General features: G+C 51.4%; 1 protein-coding gene across 7 annotated transcripts in view; it reads left to right on the forward strand.

Moving 5' to 3' along the window:
- EPHA8 (EPH receptor A8) overlaps positions 1-20,123 on the forward strand; it is a 130,881-nt gene that overhangs the window by 97,166 nt on the left and 13,592 nt on the right. For 3 of the 7 annotated variants that reach the window (XM_084651365.1, XM_084651366.1, XM_084651367.1), the window contains exons 9-13: positions 5,888-5,955; positions 6,266-6,391; positions 7,425-7,610; positions 9,292-9,353; positions 10,050-10,259. In XM_084651365.1, coding sequence (XP_084507491.1) covers positions 5,888-5,955; positions 6,266-6,391; positions 7,425-7,610; positions 9,292-9,353; positions 10,050-10,259 — 652 coding nt within the window. Of the gene's footprint in view, positions 1-1,411; positions 2,950-5,792; positions 5,956-6,265; positions 6,392-7,424; positions 7,611-9,291; positions 9,354-10,049; positions 10,260-20,123 lie in introns of those variants that run through there. The other 4 variants (XM_084651370.1, XM_084651371.1, XM_084651368.1 and 1 more) reach the window with 3 other exon arrangements.

The raw sequence follows: 20,123 nt of genomic DNA on the forward strand, positions 1-20,123 counted from the left end.
TAATCGAGGGTAATGGACCTTGTAATCTATGAGCCAGATTGCCAGGAACCATATTCTGAACATGCTCTGGAGGTGTGGAGTGCGTAGAGACCTGACAAAATCAGCATTTGCAGATGAAAACAGGGATGACAAGTAGTGACCTGTATTACTCATGTTGGGACACTCCGCTGTTGTTGGAATGAGACAGAACACCAGTAATCATTTATAATGTCTCCATAATGAAGTATTTGGTTACAATTATTATTATATTTACCATTTTGCTGAATAGACACGTTTATGGTGTCTATAGTCCAGCCCTCTGTGGAGAAAGAAGTGGTTCGGGACTATTTAGAAAAGCTGGACGAGCACAAGTCCATGGGGCCGGATGCGCTGCATCCAAGAGTGCTAAAGGAGTTGGCGGATGTGATTGCAGAGCCATTGGCCATTATCTTTGAAAACTCATGGCGATCGAGGAAAGTCCCGGACGACTGGAAAAAGGCTAATGTAGTGCCCATTTTTTAAAAAAGGGAAGGAGGAGGATCCTGGGAACTACAGGCTAGTCAGCCTCACCTCAGTCCCCGGAAAAATCATGGAGCAGGTCCTCAAGGAATCAATTTTGAAGCACTTAGAGGAGAGGAAAGTGATCAGGAACAGTCAGCATAGATTCACCAAGGGCAAGTCATGTTTCACTAATCTAATTGCTTTCTATGACGAGATAACTGGCTCTGTGGATGAAGGGAAAGCAGTGGACGTGTTGTTCCTTGACTTTAGCAAAGTTTTTACACGGTCTCCCACAGTATTCTTGCCAGCAAGTTAAAGAAGTATGGGCTGGATGAATGGACTATAAGGTGGATAGAAAGCTGGCTAGATTGTCAGGCTCAACGGGTAGTGATCAATGGCTCCACGTCTAGTTGGCAGCCAGTATCAAGTGGAGTGCCCCAAGGGTCGGTCCTCAGGCGGGTTCTGTTCAGTATCTTCATAAATGATCTGGAGGATGGTGTGGATTGCACCCTCAGCAAGTTTGCAGATGACACTAAACTGGGAGGAGAGGTAGATACGCTGGAGGGTAGGGATAGGATACAGAGGGACCTAGACAAATTCGATGACAGAACAAGGAGTAATGGTTTCAAGTTGCAGTGGGGGAGGTTTAGGTTGGATATTAGGAAAAACTTTTTCACTAGGAGGGTGGTGAAACACTGGAATGCATTACCTAGGGAGGTGGTGGAATCTCCTTCCTTAGATATTTTTAAGGTCAGGCTTGGCAAAGCCCTGGCTGGGATGATTTAGTTGGGGATTGAGCAGGTTGCACAGCAGAGCCAAGAGGCCAGTGAAGAAGCTTGGCAACATGTGACCTCCAGAAGAAGAAGGGGGAATGTCTGGGTTCCAGCAACGTGGACACAGGTAACTAACCGCTTTCATGTTCTCTCCACAGGTACCATTGCGGAGAGTGGACCAGATGATACGTCTGGGGGGAGAAAGCAGAAGGAGACTCCGCTGGTTGGAAGGCATGAGATGCACTGTCCTGAGATGGGGGGTTCCACGACCACCACTCCCAAGAGAAGGAGGCGGGTGGTGGTGGTCGGGGACTCTCTCCTCCGGGGGACTGAGTCATCTATCTGCCTCCCTGACCGGGAAAACCTAGAAGTCTGCTGCTTGCTGGGGGCTAAGATTCGCGATGTGACGTAGAGACTGCCGAGACTCATCAAGCCCTCGGATCGCTACCCCTTCCTGCTTCTCCACATGGGCACCAATGATACTGCCAAGAATGACCTTGAGCGGATCACTGCGGACTACGTGGCTCTGGGAAGAAGGATAAAGGAGTTTGAGGCGCAAGTGGTCTTCTCGTCCATCCTCCCCATGGAAGGAAAAAGCCTGGGTAGGGACCGTCGAATCGTGGAAGTCAACAAATGGCTATGCAGGTGGTGTCGGAGAGAAGGCTTTGGATTCTTTGACCATGGGATGGTCTTCCATGAAGAAGGAGTGCTGGGCAGAGACGGGCTCCACCTTACGAAGAGAGGGAAGAGCATCTTTGCGAGCAGGCTGGCTAACCTAGTGAGGAGGGCTTTAAACTAGGTTCACCGGGGGAAGGAGACCAAAGCCCTGAGGTAAGTGGGAAAGCGGGATACCAGGAGGAAGCACAGGCAGGAATGTCTGTGAGGGGAGGGCTCCTGCCTCATACTGAGAATGAGGGGCGATCATCAGGTTATCTCAAGTGCTTATATACGAATGCACAAAGCCTTGGAAACAAGCAGGGAGAACTGGAGGTCCTGGTGATGTCAAGGAATTATGACATGACTGGAATAACAGAGACTTGGTGGGATAACTCACATGACTGGAGTACTGTCATGGATGGTTATAAACTGTTCAGGAAGGACAGGCAGGGCAGAAAAGGTGGGGGAGTAGCACTGTATGTAAGGGAGCAGTATGACTGCTCAGAGTTCTGGTATGAAACTGCAGGAAAACCTGAGTGTCTCTGGATTAAGTTTAGAAGCGTGAGCAACAAGAGTGATGTAGTGGTGGGAGTCTGCTATAGACCACCGGACCAGGGGGATGAGGTGGATGAGGCTTTCTTCCGGCAGCTCGCAGAAGCTACTAGATCGCACGCCCTGGTTCTCAAGGGGGACTTTAATTTTCCTGACGTCTGCTGGGAGAGCACTACAGCGGTGCATAGACAATCCAGGAAGTTTTTGGAAAGCATAGGGGACAATTTCCTGGTGCAAGTGCTAGAGGAGCCAACTAGGGGGGGAGCTTTTCTTGACCTGCTGCTCACAAACCGGGAAGAATTAGTAAGGGAAGCAAAAGTGGATGGGAATCTGGGAGGCAGTGACCATGAGTTGGTTGAGTTCAGGATCCTGACACAGGGAAGAAAGGTAAGCAGCAGGATATGGACCCTGGAGTTCAGGAAAGCAGACTTCGACTCCCTCAGGGAACGGATGGGTAGGATCCCCTGGGGGACTAACATGAAGGGGAAAGGAGTCCAGGAGAGCTGGCTGTATTTCAAGGAATCCCTGTTGAGGTTACAGGGACAAACCATCCCAATGTGTCGAAAGAATAGTAAATATGGCAGGCGACCAGCTTGGCTCAACGGTGAAATCCTAGCGGATCTTAAACATAAAAAAGAAGCTTACAAGAAGTGGAAGGTTGGACATATGACCAGGGAAGAGTATAAAAATATTGCTCGGGCATGTAGGAATGAAATCAGGAGGGCCAAATCGCACCTGGAGCAGCAGCTAGCGAGAGATGTTAAGAGTAACAAGAAGGGTTTCTTCAGGTATGTTGGCAACAAGAAGAAAGCCAAGGAAAGTGTGGGCCCCTTAATGAATGAGGGAGGCAACCTAGTGACAGAGGATGTGGAAAAAGCTAATGTACTCAATGCTTTTTTTGCCTCTGTCTTCACTAACAAGGTCAGCTCCCAGACTGCTGCGCTGGGCATCACAACATGGGGAATAGATGGCCAGCCCTCTGTGGAGAAAGAGGTGGTTAGGGACTATTTAGAAAAGCTGGACGAGCACAAGTCCCTGGGGCCGGACGAGTTGCATCCGAGAGTGCTAAAGGAATTGGCGGCTGTGATTGCAGAGCCATTTGCCATTATCTTTGAAAACTCATGGCGAACGGGGGAAGTCCCGGATGACTGGAAAAAGACTAATGTAGTGCCAATCTTTAAAAAAGGGAAGAAGGAGGATCCTGGGAACTACAGGCCAGTCAGCCTCACCTCAGTTCCCGGAAAAATCATGGAGTAGGTCCTCAAAGAATCAATCCTGAAGCACTTAGAGGAGAGGAAAGTGATCAGGAACAGTCAGCATGAATTCACCAAGGGAAGGTCATGCCTGACTAATCTAATCGCCTTGTATGATGAGATTACTGGTTCTGTGGATGAAGGGAAAGCAGTGGATGTATTGTTTCTTGACTTTAGCAAAGCTTTTGACAGGGTCTCCAACAGTATTCTTGTCAGCAAGTTAAAGAAGTATGGGCTGGATGAATGCACTATAAGGTGGGTAGAAAGTTGGCTAGATTGTCAGGCTCAACGGGTAGTGATCAATGGCTCCATGTCTAGTTGGCAGCCGGCGTCAAGTGGAGTGCCCCAGGGGTCGGTCCTGGGGCCGATTTTGTTCAATATCTTCATAAATGATCTGGAGGATGGTGTGGATTGCACCCTCAGCAAATTTGTGGATGATACTAAACTGGGAGGAGTGGTAGATACGCTAGAGGGCAGGGATAGGATACAGAGGGCCCTAGACAAATTGGAGGATTGGGCCAAAAGAAATCTGATGAGGTTCAATAAGGATAAGTGCAGGGTCCTGCACTTAGGACGGAAGAACCCAATGCACCGCTACAGACTAGGGACCGAATGGCTAGGCAGCAGTTCTGCGGAAAAGGACCTAGGGGTGACAGTGGATGAGAAGCTGGATATGAGTCAGCAGTGTGCCCTTGTTGCCAAGAAGGCCAATGGCATTTTGGGATGTATAAGTAGGGGCATAGCGAGCAGATCGAGGGACGTGATCGTCCCCCTCTATTCGACATTGGTGAGGCCTCATCTGGAGTACTGTGTCCAGTTTTGGGCCCCACACTACAAGAAGGATGTGGATAAATTGGAGAGAGTCCAGTGAAGGGCAACAAAAATGATTAGGGGTCTGGAACACATGACTTATGAGGAGAGGCTGAGGGAACTGGGATTGTTTAGTCTGCAGAAGAGAAGAATGAGGGGGGATTTGATAGCTGCTTTCAACTACCTGAGAGGTGGTTCCAGAGAGGATGGTTCTAGACTATTCTCAGTGGTATAAGAGGACAGGACAAGGAGTAATGGTCTCAAGTTGCAGTGGGGGAGGTTTAGGTTGGATATTAGGAAAAACTTTTTCACTAAGAGGGTGGTGAAACACTGGAATGCGTTACCTAGGGAGGTGGTGGAATCTCCTTCCTTAGAAGTTTTTAAGGTCAGGCTTGACAAAGCCCTGGCTTGGATGATTTAATTGAGGATTGATCCTGCTTTGAGCAGGGGGTTGGACTAGATGACCTCCTGAGGTCCCTTCCAAACCTGATTTTCTATGATTCTATGATTGGTCCTGCTTTGAGCAGGGGATTGGACTAGATGACTTCCTGAGGTCCCTTCCAACCCTGATATTCTATGATTCTATGATTTGTTGAATATTTTTCACATAATAAAAAGTGGTCACTGTCTCAAATGACAATTAAGATCCATGCTATACCCTCAGCCCTCCACCTCATGTGCCCTATTATTCAAATATGTGTTGTTATTGACTGATATTGCAAATGTTAAATACATGGATTTCATATATTAGGACTCTGCTGCTTTGATTTTGTCTGCTCCAATTCATGTGAAATCCTGCTGATTATGGGAGGGCTGGCAAGGGTGGGATGAAATGCTGATGTTTCAAAATGCTCAACAGTGACAGTGCCATTAGGCAGTTTTGTGTAACTTGTGGTCTAGAGATACAGAAGCCACAAAAACACCTTTTCTGGACCCTAAATCGAGGTTGACCAGAGGGGCTGCCAGACTGCAATGGGGCTACAGGTCACGTGCAGCGGACAAACTCAGAGCAGGGAAGAGCAGATTATCGTTGTGAGATGGGGGGATGGATGGACTGGTGTTCTCTGAGCTGGTTGCTGTTGAACCGTGGACGTGGTACACAGGATATCCTGGTCTGGGCAAACTGAAAGCTGGAGGCGGGGGGTGAACATCAGCAGTGCAGCTGTTGTGTGCCCTGCTGTCAGTGGGGGACGGGGTGCAGCAGTCGCAGTCAGCTCCAGCTCAGCTCCTGGGTGAATCTCTGGTACTGCGCCTTGCTCACTTGCAGCCCTTCCCAGGAACCCGCGCCTGAGTGTATGTGAGATGGGAGGCAAAACTGATGGATCAGGAGTCTTCCCTCTGCCTCTTCTGTCTCCATGGCAGGCACTGTGGTTACAGCAAGGCTTTCCAGGATTCAGATGAGGAGAAGATGCACTATCAGAATGGCCAGGGTAGGTAGATGGAGATGTGTCTGGGGTCAGCTGTTCTCTGCCTCTCAGCAGGGGCTGAGTTTTGGGCCAGCTACTTTCTTTGTCCCTCTGGGTATCTGCACCCTTGGGCAGGTCTCGAGAGGTCTGTGTTCTGAAGGGGGAATTTGGCTTTCCCTGGAGTTGGGTGCCAGAGAGCAGGTCCCCACTGACTGGGGCATCTCTCCTCTGTATGTGGCCCTAAGGATTCCTGCCGCCTCTCTGGCTCCCAGGCGGCATTGCTGTTTGCTGTTGGAATGACCTCGCTTTTTATTTCCCCACTGAACTCTAACAGTGAAGTTCCCTGAGTCAAAGTTCTACGTGGACCCACACACGTACGAGGACCCCTGCCAAGCTGTGCACGAGTTCACACGAGAGATCGAGGCCTCAAGGATTAAAATTGAGAAAGTCATTGGGTCCGGTGAGTACCCTGGCTCTGCGCGTTTCACACCCTTAGAACTTCCTTCAGAAACCCATTTCTTCCCATGGGCTATGGTGCTAATGTTTGTGCAGTACTCTGGAGACTCAAGGGGCTAAATAAATACAGCTCGTGCTGAGTGTTATGATGATCCTCAGTGAGGGTTTAAGCCATTCCATAGCTTTCTGAGCACAAAAAGCATGTGCAGAATTTTTTAATGTATGAAATGAACCATCCCGAGCCAGATGCTCAGCTGGTGTTAATCGGTGTAGCTCAGCTGCAGCCAATGGAAGGACACCGACTTGCGCCAGCTGAAGTTCTGGCTGTCCATGCACGGGTGTCTCCTATGCTGCTACCTTGAATTCCACCCCCAAAGTACATGTCCGGGCTGAGAAGATGCTGGAGCCATTTCAGCAAAAATGTTGATTTTTTTCTGAAAAGTGATATCTGCTGAGAATAGGGGGTTGGAAGGCAAGCGCACAAGAGAGAGGGTGAGCGAGCCAGCTGTCAGCTGCTGGTGACACCCATGGTATCCAATGGCTGCACAGAGTCTGAGTACCTTGGCAATTGCACAGAACCAGCCAGGATACGAGAGCTCAGAGCTTCCAGGGACCCCAGGCTGGGAGGTGTCAGGAATTCTCACTAAACCAGCCCTCCTCTTGCTTTTCACCTGGCTTTGTACCCACATTGTTTTGAGGGAAGTTGGAAATCCCATAATAGGATGTGCTTAGCACACCTCATCATTGCTATGCAAGCACAAAGGTGGGTAAGAGTCTTTATGCCTCTGAGGCACAGAGCCAGGCAATAATTCCTTATGGTGAGTGCGTGGTAGGAAGTAGAACCCAGGAGTCCTGACTCCCTAAGCACTGGACCATGCTGCATCTTTTTATCAGCTCTAGAAAACAGGCCCCTATCTGTTGGCTCTGGACATCCATTTAGCCTTAGTGGCTGAAGAAGTGCTGATTTGGTGAGCTGCCAGGGAGCTGCAGTGAATTGAGAAGCTGAGCCCTTTCCCTTGTCTTTTCTTGCTTTGCAGGAGAATCTGGGGAAGTGTGTTATGGCCACCTGAATGTGCCAGGGAAGAGGGAGCTTCCCGTGGCCATCAAGGCTTTGAAAGCAGGTTACACGGAGAAGCAGAGACGAGACTTCCTGAGCGAGGCCAGCATCATGGCGCAGTTCGACCACCCCAATGTTATCCACCTGGAGGGTGTGGTCACCAGGAGTACGTGGCTGGGTGCAACAGATTAGAGAGGGCAGTCACATAGTCTGTGCAGGACCACGGGGACAAAGGGGAATCTGATCTCACAGCCAGAGCCCTCAGGAAGTGCTTTCCTCTCCCAAGCCTGGCAGAGACCCCCGTACAATCAGGTCCCCAGGGGCTGGCCAGCTGTTGCACAATGTATATCTCACTAATGGGGCCTTGCACTTTGCTAGCCCCTTTCATCCCCAGGGATCCCCAATAAAACAAACCAAAATGCAAACTCTTCTGTGCCGAGATCCCTCTGTTCACCATCGAAATGCAGCCACCCGTGGGGTGAAATGCAGCAGCTGCGTGACTGACTATTGCAATGCTACCGGAGAGTGTTGGACAGGAATGGAGGCTCCCGTATCCAGTGGGAACTACAGAGGGAATTAGGAAGGTGGGGCACAGAGGGCCAATATGAAATGTGTCCCGAACATGGGGGTAAACATGTCATGGGTGGGAGCTCCCACCAGTTCCCAACAGGCAGGTGCTACATTAGAGACAACTGGTAGGCTTGGCACCCGTTGGCAGGCCTACCAAAGAGACATGTTCCTAGAGGGCCCCTGCTGAAGGGCTGGGTGGGCACTGGCAGGTGGCAATGTGAGGGCGAAGCTTGTCCTGACACTGCCCTCACTATACATGCTCTGAGGGCTTCATTGTCTGGGGCTGCACATACAGCACCGAATTCTTGGGAGCTGATAATAAAGTGCCTTTGGATTGCCACTCGCCAGGAGGCTCAGAATGAAGTCCTACCATGAGCCGGGGTCTCTGCTGCTAGATTCAGGCTCTAGAGTCTAGGAGCCGGCTCCTCAGCCCAGCAGCGTTCTCTCCTTTTGACATTCCCGATTAGCATCTTGAGAGGGAGACAGCTTGTCACTCGCAGGACTGGTGCTCTTCCCCTTTCCCTTCTAATGTCATTAGCGAAATGAAGTGTTTATTCCTGGCTGCAGCTCAAACCACTGGTGGGAGAATGCTGTTAGTTGGGGCTTTTCCAACCATTCATTTGAGGGAGGTGAAATGGGATGCCTGACAGGGTCCTTTGTAACATCACATGTGGTGATTCCCCTCACTCCACTCCGCTCTGCACCCCAATGCCAGAGATCGGGGTTATTGGATTAGGAGAAGCACTACCCATTAGCCTTCATTTTAAAGGCCGTATCGTATTGAATTGTAATGTAATGTGAAGTCTTAGTTTTAAAAGGCACATTGAAATGCAAAGCATTATGGTAATGGGATGCAAATTTCATTTAGACAATGAAACTGACTTAACAACAACAATGGCACCTGTAGAGAGACTGCGAGGTGGATGCGTGAATGCGAGTAGGATGCGTTCGTGCGAGTAGGATGCATAAGTGTGAGTAGGATGTGTGAGTGTGAGTTGGATGCATTCATGCGAGTAGGATGCTTTCGTGCGAGTAGGATGTGTGAGTGCGAGTTGGATGTGTGAATCCGAGTAGGATGTGTTAGTGCTATATTCACACACTGGTGTGGTTCACATGCGTCATCAGAATGGGACCTCACCACCTCTTTGCAGGGCTGTGGGAACAGCTTGGTTGTCCCTGTGACCCTGGATTTGCTTCCCTCCCTGCACTGGGCAGGCACCAGGGCTCCCAGAGGAAGGTGACTTTTCTATTAACTTGACCTCTCTTGTCTCCTGCAGGCAAATTAGTAATGATTGTAACCGAATACATGGAGAATGGCTCACTAGATTCCTTTCTCCAGGTAATCAGCTCCTCTGTATTTTTATTCATTGCACATTCCTCAGGGCTGAGTGGCTGATGAGGGAGAAGAACAGGCTGATCCACACACTGCAGTCTCATGACCACGGTGACCGCTGAGTAAAAGCTGCAGGCACTGAGGGAACACTAGCTCCAAGGCATCTGCACTGGCTCTCACAAGGAGCATCCGAGTGCAAGAGGCAGGACATCCTAGTGCACAGGATCATCTGCCAGAGCTGTGTAGTGGGAAGAGTGGAGGGTTGAAGGTTGGAGGTGACCGGAGTAAAACCTGTCCTTCATTTCCGCTGACCTGGCTAGGTTTGCACTGGGAGGTGTCTGGGTTTGGAGCCCAAGTGTGGGGGCATTACAGATTGCGACAGATGAGCTGAATGAGTGTAGCTTAACGAGGACAGGGTTCTGGTTCTACAATCATAGAATCTCAGGGTTGGAAGGGACCTCAGGAGGTCATCTAGTCCAACCCTCTGCTCAAAGCAGGACCAATCCCCAATTTTTGCCCCAGATCCCTAAATGGCCCCCTCAAGGATTGAACTCACAACCCTGGGTTTAGCAGGCCAATGCTCAAACCACTGAGCTATCCCTCCCTTCAAGGTCAGCGAGGTCCAAGTCACCATGCAGAATCAGTGTTTGTCAGGTGCCCGGCGAGAGGTCAGGAATAATATCAGGGATGTTTTCTCTCCAGAAACATGACGGGCAGTTCACCCTCATCCAGCTGGTGGGCATGCTGAGGGGCATTGGCGCCGGCATGAGATACCTCTCCGATTTGGGCTACGTGCACCGGGACCTGGCCGCCCGTAACGTTCTTGTTAACAGCAACTTGGTCTGCAAGGTGTCCGACTTTGGCCTGTCGAGAATCCTCGAGGATGACCCGGACGCTGCGTACACCACCACGGTACATTCTGCGCTTTCCTTGCCTTTTTCTCTGGGCTGATTCATAAAGAGCAGCAGGCATTCCATGCACTCTTCAGGGAGAGAAATCAGACAGTCTGAAGCAAGGAATGAAGGCTGGGAAGCTCAGCCTGATCTCCACCCTCTTGTGCTGGTGCCATGAAATATGGACCCCTTTAGACCATTATAAATTATCTGACAATTCATCACATAATACAAACTCGTTTCTTATGCAGCCGTTCATGGAGGGAGTTGCAGCACAGTGGGAGCTGGCACCTTCCCCAGCCTCCTCTCAAAGACAGTCCACACACTGTGCAGAGTCCCAAATCACCCTCTTCTGGGGCGTGGGAGGGGCCAGATTAATCCTCCTCCCACCTGGTCCCACCCTCAGTTCAGACCCTAGCTCCTCTCTCCTTCCATCTCCCATGTAACTGGGTGAGGTAACAACTCCTCTGTCTCGGAGTTTCACACAAATGCCACCACACTATTCCATGCATACAGTCTCAGGCTTGGCCTCATGTTTTAATCTCAGTGAGATCAACAGAACAAGCTGAGTTTGAAGTAGATTGGTTCAGTAGTTTAAAAATGGTTTAAAGTTATTGAGTCCCACTGCTGGCTGGAGCAAAGGATTTCTTATTTTAGGAAGAGCTAACCCCTAGATTTAGGTAAACTAATGTTTTGGTTATAGAAGATTCTTGTGACCTTTTTTTGAGGTGCTCTCACCCCTCCATTATATGCTGCAGGCCTTTGACATTCCGCCGGGGCAAAGCACCGGGGCTAGAGACGTGCCTTTTGCTTGTCCCATAAAATTCTGTTGCGGTTTGGCTGAGACAGAAACATAAAAATCATCATTTCCGTTCTCTGGCCTGCATGGCTTCGTGAAATGTTGGCAGCTTGCCAGAATAAACAGTCTAAGGACAAGCCCCAGCCCGAGGAGCTGCCAGAGCAGCAGGAGTGCTGGGAATGAGGCCGAGAGCTGGACAAGGCTCCCACCCAGACCACATTCCTTCCCAGACCTGGCACATAGGGTAGGAGCCCATCCCCCACTCTAGGGGCACCACATGGGGCAGGAGCCTATTGCTTCTTGGCATGGGAGGGGGGAGAGAGCCCACCCCATTCCCCTCTGAGCTAGCACCCTTCTCCTCATATAGCAGGTACAGCAGGTAATGTGGTCTAAGTATGTGTTACAATCATGGAAGTTCAGGGTTCAAATCCTCCTGGTGATGCCTGATGGGATGGCTGGGTGACACAATTATACATCACAGAATTTGGTTTTTCTTTTAAAGAAAATCTTGAAATTACAAACAAAAACTGTGTTAAACAAACATACATTAGACTAGAGAGACAAGGTGGATGAGGTAACATCTTGTATTGGACCAGCACAAGTCAATCACCTTGTGTCTCTAATATCCTGGGGCCAACACAGCTACAACAACACTGCACACATAATTTAGATCAGGGGTGCTCAACCAGGAGCACATCTACCCTTGGGGGTTTGCAGAGATCTTCCAGGGGATACATTGGGGGGAGGGATAGCTCAGTGATTTGAGCTTTGGCCTGCTAAACCCAGGGTTGTGAGTTCAGCCCTTGAAGGGGCCATTTAGGGATCTGGGGCAAAAATTGGGGATTGGTCCTGCTTTGAGCAGGGAGTGGGACTAGATGACCTCCTGAGGTCCCTTCCAATCCTGATATTCTATGATCAGCTCATCTAGATATTTGCCTAGTTTTACAACAGGCTTCATAAAAAGCACTAGCAAAGTCAGTACAAACTAAACGTTCATACGGCTCTGTATGCTATACCCTGACGTGTACGTACAATATTTGTACTCCAATTGATTTATTTTATAATTATATGGTAAAAATGAGAAAGTAGCAATTTATCAGTACTAGCGTGGCTGTGCTACCTTGGTATTTTTATGTCTGATTTTGTAAGCAAGATGTTTTTAAACGAGGCGAAACTTGGGTGTAGGCAAGACAAATCAGACTCCTGAAAGGGGTAAAGTAGTCTGGAAAGGTTAAGAGCCACTGATTTAGATTACAAAGTCAAGCACGCAAGAATTAGGAAATGTCAAATTTACAGTTGTCTACACAACATCAATTTGACCCCCATTTCCATACGTAATCCACTGGTCAGTGCCAGTCTGTGTCATGTGTCCCCTCTGAGCCCACTCCCCATGGGGCATAGGTCTGGTACAGCTCTCCATTACAAACCCTAGCTATTTAGCTCATGTTTTCAGCTCTGGAGGGTTTCCTGCTCCAGTCCCTGAAGTGTTGGCCAAAGCGATGATTTGTATTCTGATACAGTCTGTAGGAACATGGTCACATACTATATTTTCCATGGGACCCTGCCTCATTCAGTGCACAGAAGTGACACACAAAGATGTAGAATTAAGGCCACATGTGTAACTGTAATGCTGACATTTCTCAACCTTTGAGTGCTCAACTTTGCAATCTAAACAGCGTTCTATTAACATAGATTGCATGTGTGTGTGTCTGGTCTTTCACGTCTTACCTAAATCCACCCAACGGGGAAGTAAGAGGGAGAGTGAGAAGCCATGGATCTCTGTGGTTGGCTGCTCATTCCCCTGGGGTAAACATGCTGTTAAGAAAGTTAAACAGTCCTATAACCAAGTGGCAGTGTTTGGCCAGCTTGTTGGGGAGAAGACCCAATCCCAGTTTGACCCCCTGGAGTTTTGGGGTGGCCAAAGGGCACGGACCGCATAAACCTTCCCACATGTGGCCTGCGAGTGCTATCGATCACCCCCGACCTAAGGGAGGGTGTGAAACTGGAAGGGCCTGGTGTAACTCCAACCAAGGAATGGGAGAGATGCAGCGGCATCCATGGGAATGTTGGTGGCTTTGAACTTCCCCAGGTCACCGGCTAAAGTGACCCCGCTCAGTTCGATCTCGAAGAGGGGAGAGATGTGACGAAGCGGGACTGTTCTTAATGTTTCCTCTGAATGGTGTGGGGGTGCCTCAGTTTCCCCTAGGCAGTTTTTAAGTACCTAGGTGGTGGGGTAAGGGTGTATGATCATTGCAGAGCCCTAGAGGGCAGGTGTGTGCAGGAGTCTGGACACAGAGAATGGCCAACACCCTGTTTCCTGGCAACTGATGGTCTGGGCCCTTCCTCCCTGCGAGGTGAGAGCTAAAGGGTTGGAGAACAAAGGAATCCGGTGACCTCCTGGCCCAGGACAGGGACAAAGCCCAGGGGAGGAGGGGCTGGAGGGAGTTTCAGTTTGGGGCTGGCTGGAGACATGGAGTGAAGGGCAGACCTGGTTGTCTGGCTCACTGCCCCCCAAAATGGACCCAGTTGAGGGGTCCAGTTCTCTGTACCTACAAGCTCTGTTTTAGACCATGTTTCTGTTGTCTAATAAACCTCTGTTTTACTGGCTGGCTAAGAGTCATGTCTGACTGCGAAGTTGGGGGGCAGGACCCCCTGGCTTCCCCAGAAGCCCCGCCTGAGCGGACGCACTGTGGGAAGCACACAGAGGGGCAGAGAATACTGAATGCTCCGAGGTCAGACCCAGGAAGATGGAAGCTGTGTGAGCTTTTTGCCTTGAAGACAGTCTGCTCACAAAGAGGAGACTTCCCCAGAGTCCTGACTGGCTTCATGGGGAGCAGTTCCAGAGCATCACCCGGGGACTCCGTGACAACTGGTGGCAGAGGTGGGATGTACTGCACCCCACGGATGGCGCTTCCTGCAGTAAGTGACTGGGGAGCAGTAAAACGAAGGGGGATTGACGAGGACCAGGTGTGCTGAAGGCTCAGAGAGGAGCGGTTTCGGGGGGCAGTTAACCCCTGGGAGTGTGTGACCAGCGAGAAGGACTGTGCAGTAATGGGGTCCCCCTGGGGACTGCAATGAGCAGTCTCAGGGGCGGAGGAGCCTGCGGCTTGGCCCTGGGAGAGAGAAGGACTTTTGCAGTAACAGGGTTCCCCTGGGGATTGCAGCGAGCAGTCCAAGGGTCGGAGGAGTCTGCCGCTCAACCCTGGCAAAGAGGTGGTGACCTCGAGAAGGGCTGGCACACTAGGTGTTCACCCTGGAAACCATGGGAAGCTGAGAGCACGCAGGCCTGTGAGTTCACAACAACTCGGGAAGAGCAGAGTGATGGCCTGTCACCATCTCCTTAAGAAGGACATTGTAACCCTGTGCAGAAAGGAAGCGTTGAGCATTGGAAAGTTCACCAAAGCCCAGTTAATCGTGCAGCTGGAGGAGGATGACGGCTCTAAGGAACAGATTCCTCACCCCAAATGGGGCTATAGCAGGATCTGTGAGCAGCTGGAGTGGGAGCCAGGCATCTCCAAGACTCCTGTCCCCGACCAGACGGGGGTCTTCACGATCGGGTTCCCCATCCGGGGATCGGAGACAGACGGGATTGGAGCTGAGTCTGAGAGAGCAAGAGGACGGTGAGAGACAGCGAGAGCCCGAGAAAGAGCTGCAGAAGCAGCAGCAGCATGAACTGGCGGTGGGGGAGTGGAGAGGCCTAGGGGACCTCCCCGGGGTGAGTGGGGATAGACCCCAGGGGGCCAGTTCCACAGGGAACCTCGAGACTAAATTGCTGCCCCTGGTTAAGGAGCAGGGGGATGTGGATGCCCACCTCACTGCCTTTGAGCAGGCTGGAGATTTGAACCAGGGGGACCCTGTGGAAAAGCCACGGTGTCTAGCTCCCTTGCTGGGTCCCAAGGCCATAGACTCCGTCAGCCAGATGGGTGGGGAGGTGGACAGGCTCCCACTCCTGACCCCAACCTATATGTCTGTGTGGAGTCTCCTGGGGTTGGGCCCCTCGGACCTCCAGTGGAAGCGGAAGGTGATGGTCAATGGGGAGACATTCCTGGGGTGGCGAGACCCTGGGACAGGGAAAACTGTTGTCAGCCCCTGGGTGGTGCAGCCTCAGATGCTGAGGGGCTGTGTGAGCTGGGTGAGGGTCCCAGGGATGAAGCCCCTCGCCCTGCCTATGGCCCAGATCCCTGTGCAGACCCAGGAGGAGTGGGGCTGGCTGGCCGTTGGGGTTCTCCAGGATATCAGCTGTGAGACCCTGTTGTGGGGTGACTGTGTCTCTTTGGGACAGGATCCAGGCCCTGCTCCTGTAACGGTCAAGGGTTTGAATTTGAATCCAGGGAACAAATTGGTGGAGAGGGAAATGGCCAGTGAAAATGCAGATGACCTGGCTGGCAGCAGGGAGGAGCTGCTAGACTCAGGCTACCTGCCTGCCTGTAACCAGACCCCTGGGGCTCTCCGCCCCCCTTGCACACCGAAGAGGGGGCTCACGCTGGCTCTGATGCCGTGAGGAAAGCAGCGAGCTCGCTGCCTACCCCTACTGGGACAGCAACGGCAGCGCTGAGCACAGTGGGAGCTGAGACCACAGCTGAGTGGGGGGAGACACAGGCAGGGCAGGGGATCTGTTGGGAGTGGCAAGGTGCTTGGTAAGGAAAGTTTGGATGAGCCTAGGCAGCCTTGTGAGCTGATGGCTGTGTCTAGTCAGCAGGGTGGGAAGGCGAGGAGAGTGGAAGATGAGTGTCCCTGGACCTTACCTATTACCTGGGTGGAGAATTGTGACAGTGAAGGAAATGTGCCTGTGTCTGTCAGGGGTACTGACTTGCCTATGGAGGGAGCTACCCTAATCTCCAAGCAGTTGTCTGTGACCAAGGGGAATGAGATCCCAAGCTGTGTGTCTGGTAAAGGAGAAAGTGTGTCCAGCTCTTCTTTGTCTGTGGAGTAGACAGAAGGGGCCTTTCAGCCTGTGACGGTTGAGGGTAGTGCAGTTGTCTCAGAGCTGGTTCTGGATTCAGCTAAAGCCCAGGAAGGGAAGGGTCCTAAGTTTGTATCTGCTTGGGAGAATGGCCCTGTAACTAGGTCGCATCCAATTAGTGTCTATGTAAAATCCCAGAGACCAGACAATTCTGGTGCTTGTATTTTGCCTGTTGCTAGTGTGTTGTTGGGAAAGGGTGTAGCAACTCTGTCTAAATCAGGGTGAGATCATAGCCGGGGCACAAGGAGAGCATGAAGGTGATTTGATTGTGTTACCTGCTGAGGGTGTTGAAACCTGTAGCAAGAAGGAAAAGATTCCTGAACTTGTGTGTGGCAAAGGGAAGGAGAAGGCTTCTGACCTTTTATCTAGGAAGTCTGCAAGTTTGCCTGAAAGGGGATTGTGTAGGAATCCGCCGGATGGGCCAGAGGTAATTTTGGATGTAAGGGAGACCCAGAAAGAGTCTGTTGTTGCTCAGCAAAGTGTTCCTCTAGAGCAAGCCCTAGGTAAAGAGGGTAAGAGCAGAATTTCTGTGAGGGGTGAATTGTTGCATAGGAAAGCCCAAAGGAAAGGAAACCTCATGGAGTCTTTGCAAGCAGCTTACTGCAACTGAAGGGTGTGAAAGTGATTTAATCAAGTTTCAGAGTAACAGCCGTGTTAGTCTGTATTCGCAAAAAGAAAAGGAGTACTTGTGGCACCTTAGAGACTAACCAATTTATTTGAGCATGAGCTTTTGTGAGCTGAGCTGTAGCTCACGAAAGCTCATGCTCAAATAAATTGGTTAGTCTCTAAGGTGCCACAAGTACTCCTTTTCTTTTTGATTTAATCAAGAAAGTTTCAGTTTCTAACAGCCAGAAATTTTCTGTTGTGAATGAAGCCACTGACTTTCCTGTTGAAAGATCCAGTGTGGATAGCTTTGAGAAGGTCTCAGATGGAGTGAAAGCTGTTAAGAAAGTTAAACAGTCCTATAACCAAGTGGCAGTGTTTGGCCAGCTTGTTGTTCAATCCCAGTTTGACCCCCTGGGGTTTTGGGGTGGCCAAAGGGCAGGCCGCATAAACCTTCCCACATGTGGCCTGCGAGTGCTATCGATCACCCCCTGAAACTGGAAGGGCCTGGTGTAACTCCAACCAAGGAATGGGAGAGATGCTGGGGCATCCATGGGAACTTTGGTGGCTTTGAACTTCCCCAGGTCACCGGCTAAAGTGACCCCGCTCAGTTCGATCTCGAAGGGGGGAGAGATGTGACGAAGTGGGACTGTTCTTAATGTTTCCTCTGAATAGTGTGGGGGTGCCTCAGTTTCCCCTAGGCAGTTCTTAAGTATCTAGGTGGTGGGATAAGGGTGTATGATCATTGCAGAGTCCTAGAGGGCAGGTGTGTGCAGGAGTCTGGACACAGAGAATGGCCAACACCCTGTTTCCTGGCAACTGATGGCCTGGGCCCTTCCCCCTTGCGAGGTGAGAGCTAAAGGGTTGGAGAACAAAGGAATCCGGTGACCTCCTGGCGCAGGACAGGGACAAAGCCCAGGGGAGGAGGGGATGGAAGGAGTTTCAGTTTGGGGCTGGCTGGAGTCATGGAGTGAAGGGCAGACCTGGTTGTCTGGCTCACTGCCCCCCAAAATGGACCCAGTTGAGGGGTCCGGTTCTCTGTACCTACAAGCTCTGTTTTAGACCATGTTCCTGTCGTCTAATAAACCGCTGTTTTACTGGCTTGCTGAGAGTCACGTCTGACTGCGAAGTTGGGGTGCAGGACCCTCTGCCTTCCCCAGGAGCCCCGCCTGAGTGGACTCGCTGTGGGAAGCGCATAGAGGGGCAGAGGATGCTGAATGCTCCGAGGTCAGACCCAGGAAGGTGGAAGCTGTGAGAGCTTTGTGTCCTGAAGACAGGCTGCTCACAGAAAGGAGACTGCCCCAGAGTCCTGACTGGCTTCATGGGGAGCAGTTCCAGAGCATCGCACAGGGACTCCGTGACACATGCATCTTCCAATGACTAATAATTTCTGGGCTTGTTCTCCCTGCCGGGCTTGCATGCGGGACACCCTGCAGCACCGCACCAGACACCTTCAGGGCAGAGGCTGCGTTCCTCAGTGAGGTGTAGGGAGAAGGGGCCCAGATTCTAGGCTTTGGGGAGTCTAAACATTAGACTGCTCTCTGCCTGATTGTCTTCCTTATATCCAGCTCTGTGGGACACCTGCTGGTGGAAGCCTTCCAGCAGCCAGGCTAAATTCTTGGTGCTTTCAGGTTCAGTCCTGCGTGCAAGCAAAACTCTCGGTACTCGGCCTTGGTGACACCATGAGATTATCCTGGTAGGGCTGGGATGTGTCACATGACACAAGCCCTGAGCTGGTCATTGGCCCTTGTCAATCCTGCTCCAGTTTCCAGATCTACCACCTGTCCCATGCCCTTGCTTTGAATATATTTGGGGCACTCTAGGGTAGACTAGGGCAAGCTTTACCCAACGTGGGCATTTGCCACTGAGAGAGTCACTAGATGAGGGTTTCCAGATGTTCTGGGCAGACAACTTCATTCAGCTTTGCTTCAGTGGGTGCTAGCGATGGGTGTACATCCGGTCTCGAGCCTGATGCAGGGGCAAGAAATGGTATTTAAAATTCAGCCTCTTTACCAAGGTTTGGGTCAGGTCATATTTGAAATGAACGCATTTGCTCAGCATCAGCGCCTGCCCAGAGTCTGGCGTTAGAAGCCAATCCTGTGTTCTCATGCTGCCATTACTAACTGTTCCAGAGTTACCCCTGCGACAGGATGGCAGGGCTGCATCTGCACTGGCAAAGCCAGGACTCCTCACTCACCCTGGGAATGCGCCCACGTAGCCAGGCTAGGGCTCAGCGTGTCTTCTGGCTAACCCTGTTCTGAGCTGGGGTAGCTGACACAGTGATGGAAGTGCCTGACCCCTGCCTACACTATTGCTACCAGTAGTGAATTACGGGTCCCACTTTGCCAGTGTAGACAAGGCCCAGGAGAGAACGGAGCTGCTAACAATTCATGGGAGGGAGGAGGAACCGTATGACCTTCCCAGTTAGATGAGCTCTCTGACCCAGTGAAAGGAAGGGAGATTTACATTCAGGCCCTGCAGTGTTGCTGATGCTGGTCACCGAACCAGAAAGCCATGTCATGTTCTGAGGGGGTGAGTGGGGAGCTGCCTGTTCTAAGCTCAGTCTCTATAGCCCCACCAGCAACGTTACACTGGGAAAGGCCCTGCCCGGGGTCCACTGGTTCTTAGGGCTGCTATAAGTCTAGCTAATTGTAAGCGGGGGAACTGTCCCGCTATTGTGGGGAACTTTCCTGGCTTCTGCACGACCCCGGTGAAGTGGGCTAGCAAAAGGATCTGACTCCTCGCTCCCACTTCCTTTGCCCAGAGGCCTCCCTGCCCTTGAGGACTACCCTTCCCCTCTCCTGTCTGGCAGAGTCCTCGTAACCCCAACAAGGCTGGGCCCAGGATTCCTGGGGGCCTTGATCCCCAACCCTGCTGTGGTCACCTAGGACAGGGGCTAGGGTGTCCCCACTCCGGGGTACTCTCTCTGCACTGGGCACTTCTCTGACCCACTGACCATTGCATACAAGTTAAAGCAAATGCAAGTTATTTAATCAACAATTAATTTTTAAAAGAATAAGGAAAAATGGGAAAGGTTAAAGGAAACACATCACTCCGCTCTGTGACAGGGAACATCACAAACAGTGTCCCTGGAACGTCAGGGCAGTTCACAGTCTGTTCCTTGTAAGTCCCAGGCCTCCTTCTCCGGCCCTGGCTGTGCTGTAGGGATGCTGTGGGTTGGACACTTGCTCTGGTGGTGGCTACACGCTCTCAGGCTCTAGGTGGTAGGACCCTTCTTCCCAGTGTCACCTCCGCCCTGTCGGGGTTACGATCCAAGCCTGGCCTGCAGAGCCTCTTGGCTGAGGTGTCTCCCTGTGCTGGGCCCGCTGCCCAGGGTCCCCCTCGCTCTCCCCAGCTGCTCACCGCACCCGGCTCCGGACTGCTCCAGCCCCAGCTCCACCACTTTGTCTCAGCACTGCTGCCGCTCTGCCTCCAGCTCCCTGGGCTGCTTCTTTGGCCCCTCTGGCTCTGGTTGCTGCAGCTCTGCTCCCAGGACAGGTCTGCTCTGCAGGCTGCTT

Source organism: Lepidochelys olivacea (genome assembly GCF_965140295.1).
Source record: "Lepidochelys olivacea isolate rLepOli2 genome assembly, chromosome: 18".
Classification (NCBI taxonomy): Eukaryota; Metazoa; Chordata; order Testudines; family Cheloniidae; genus Lepidochelys; species Lepidochelys olivacea.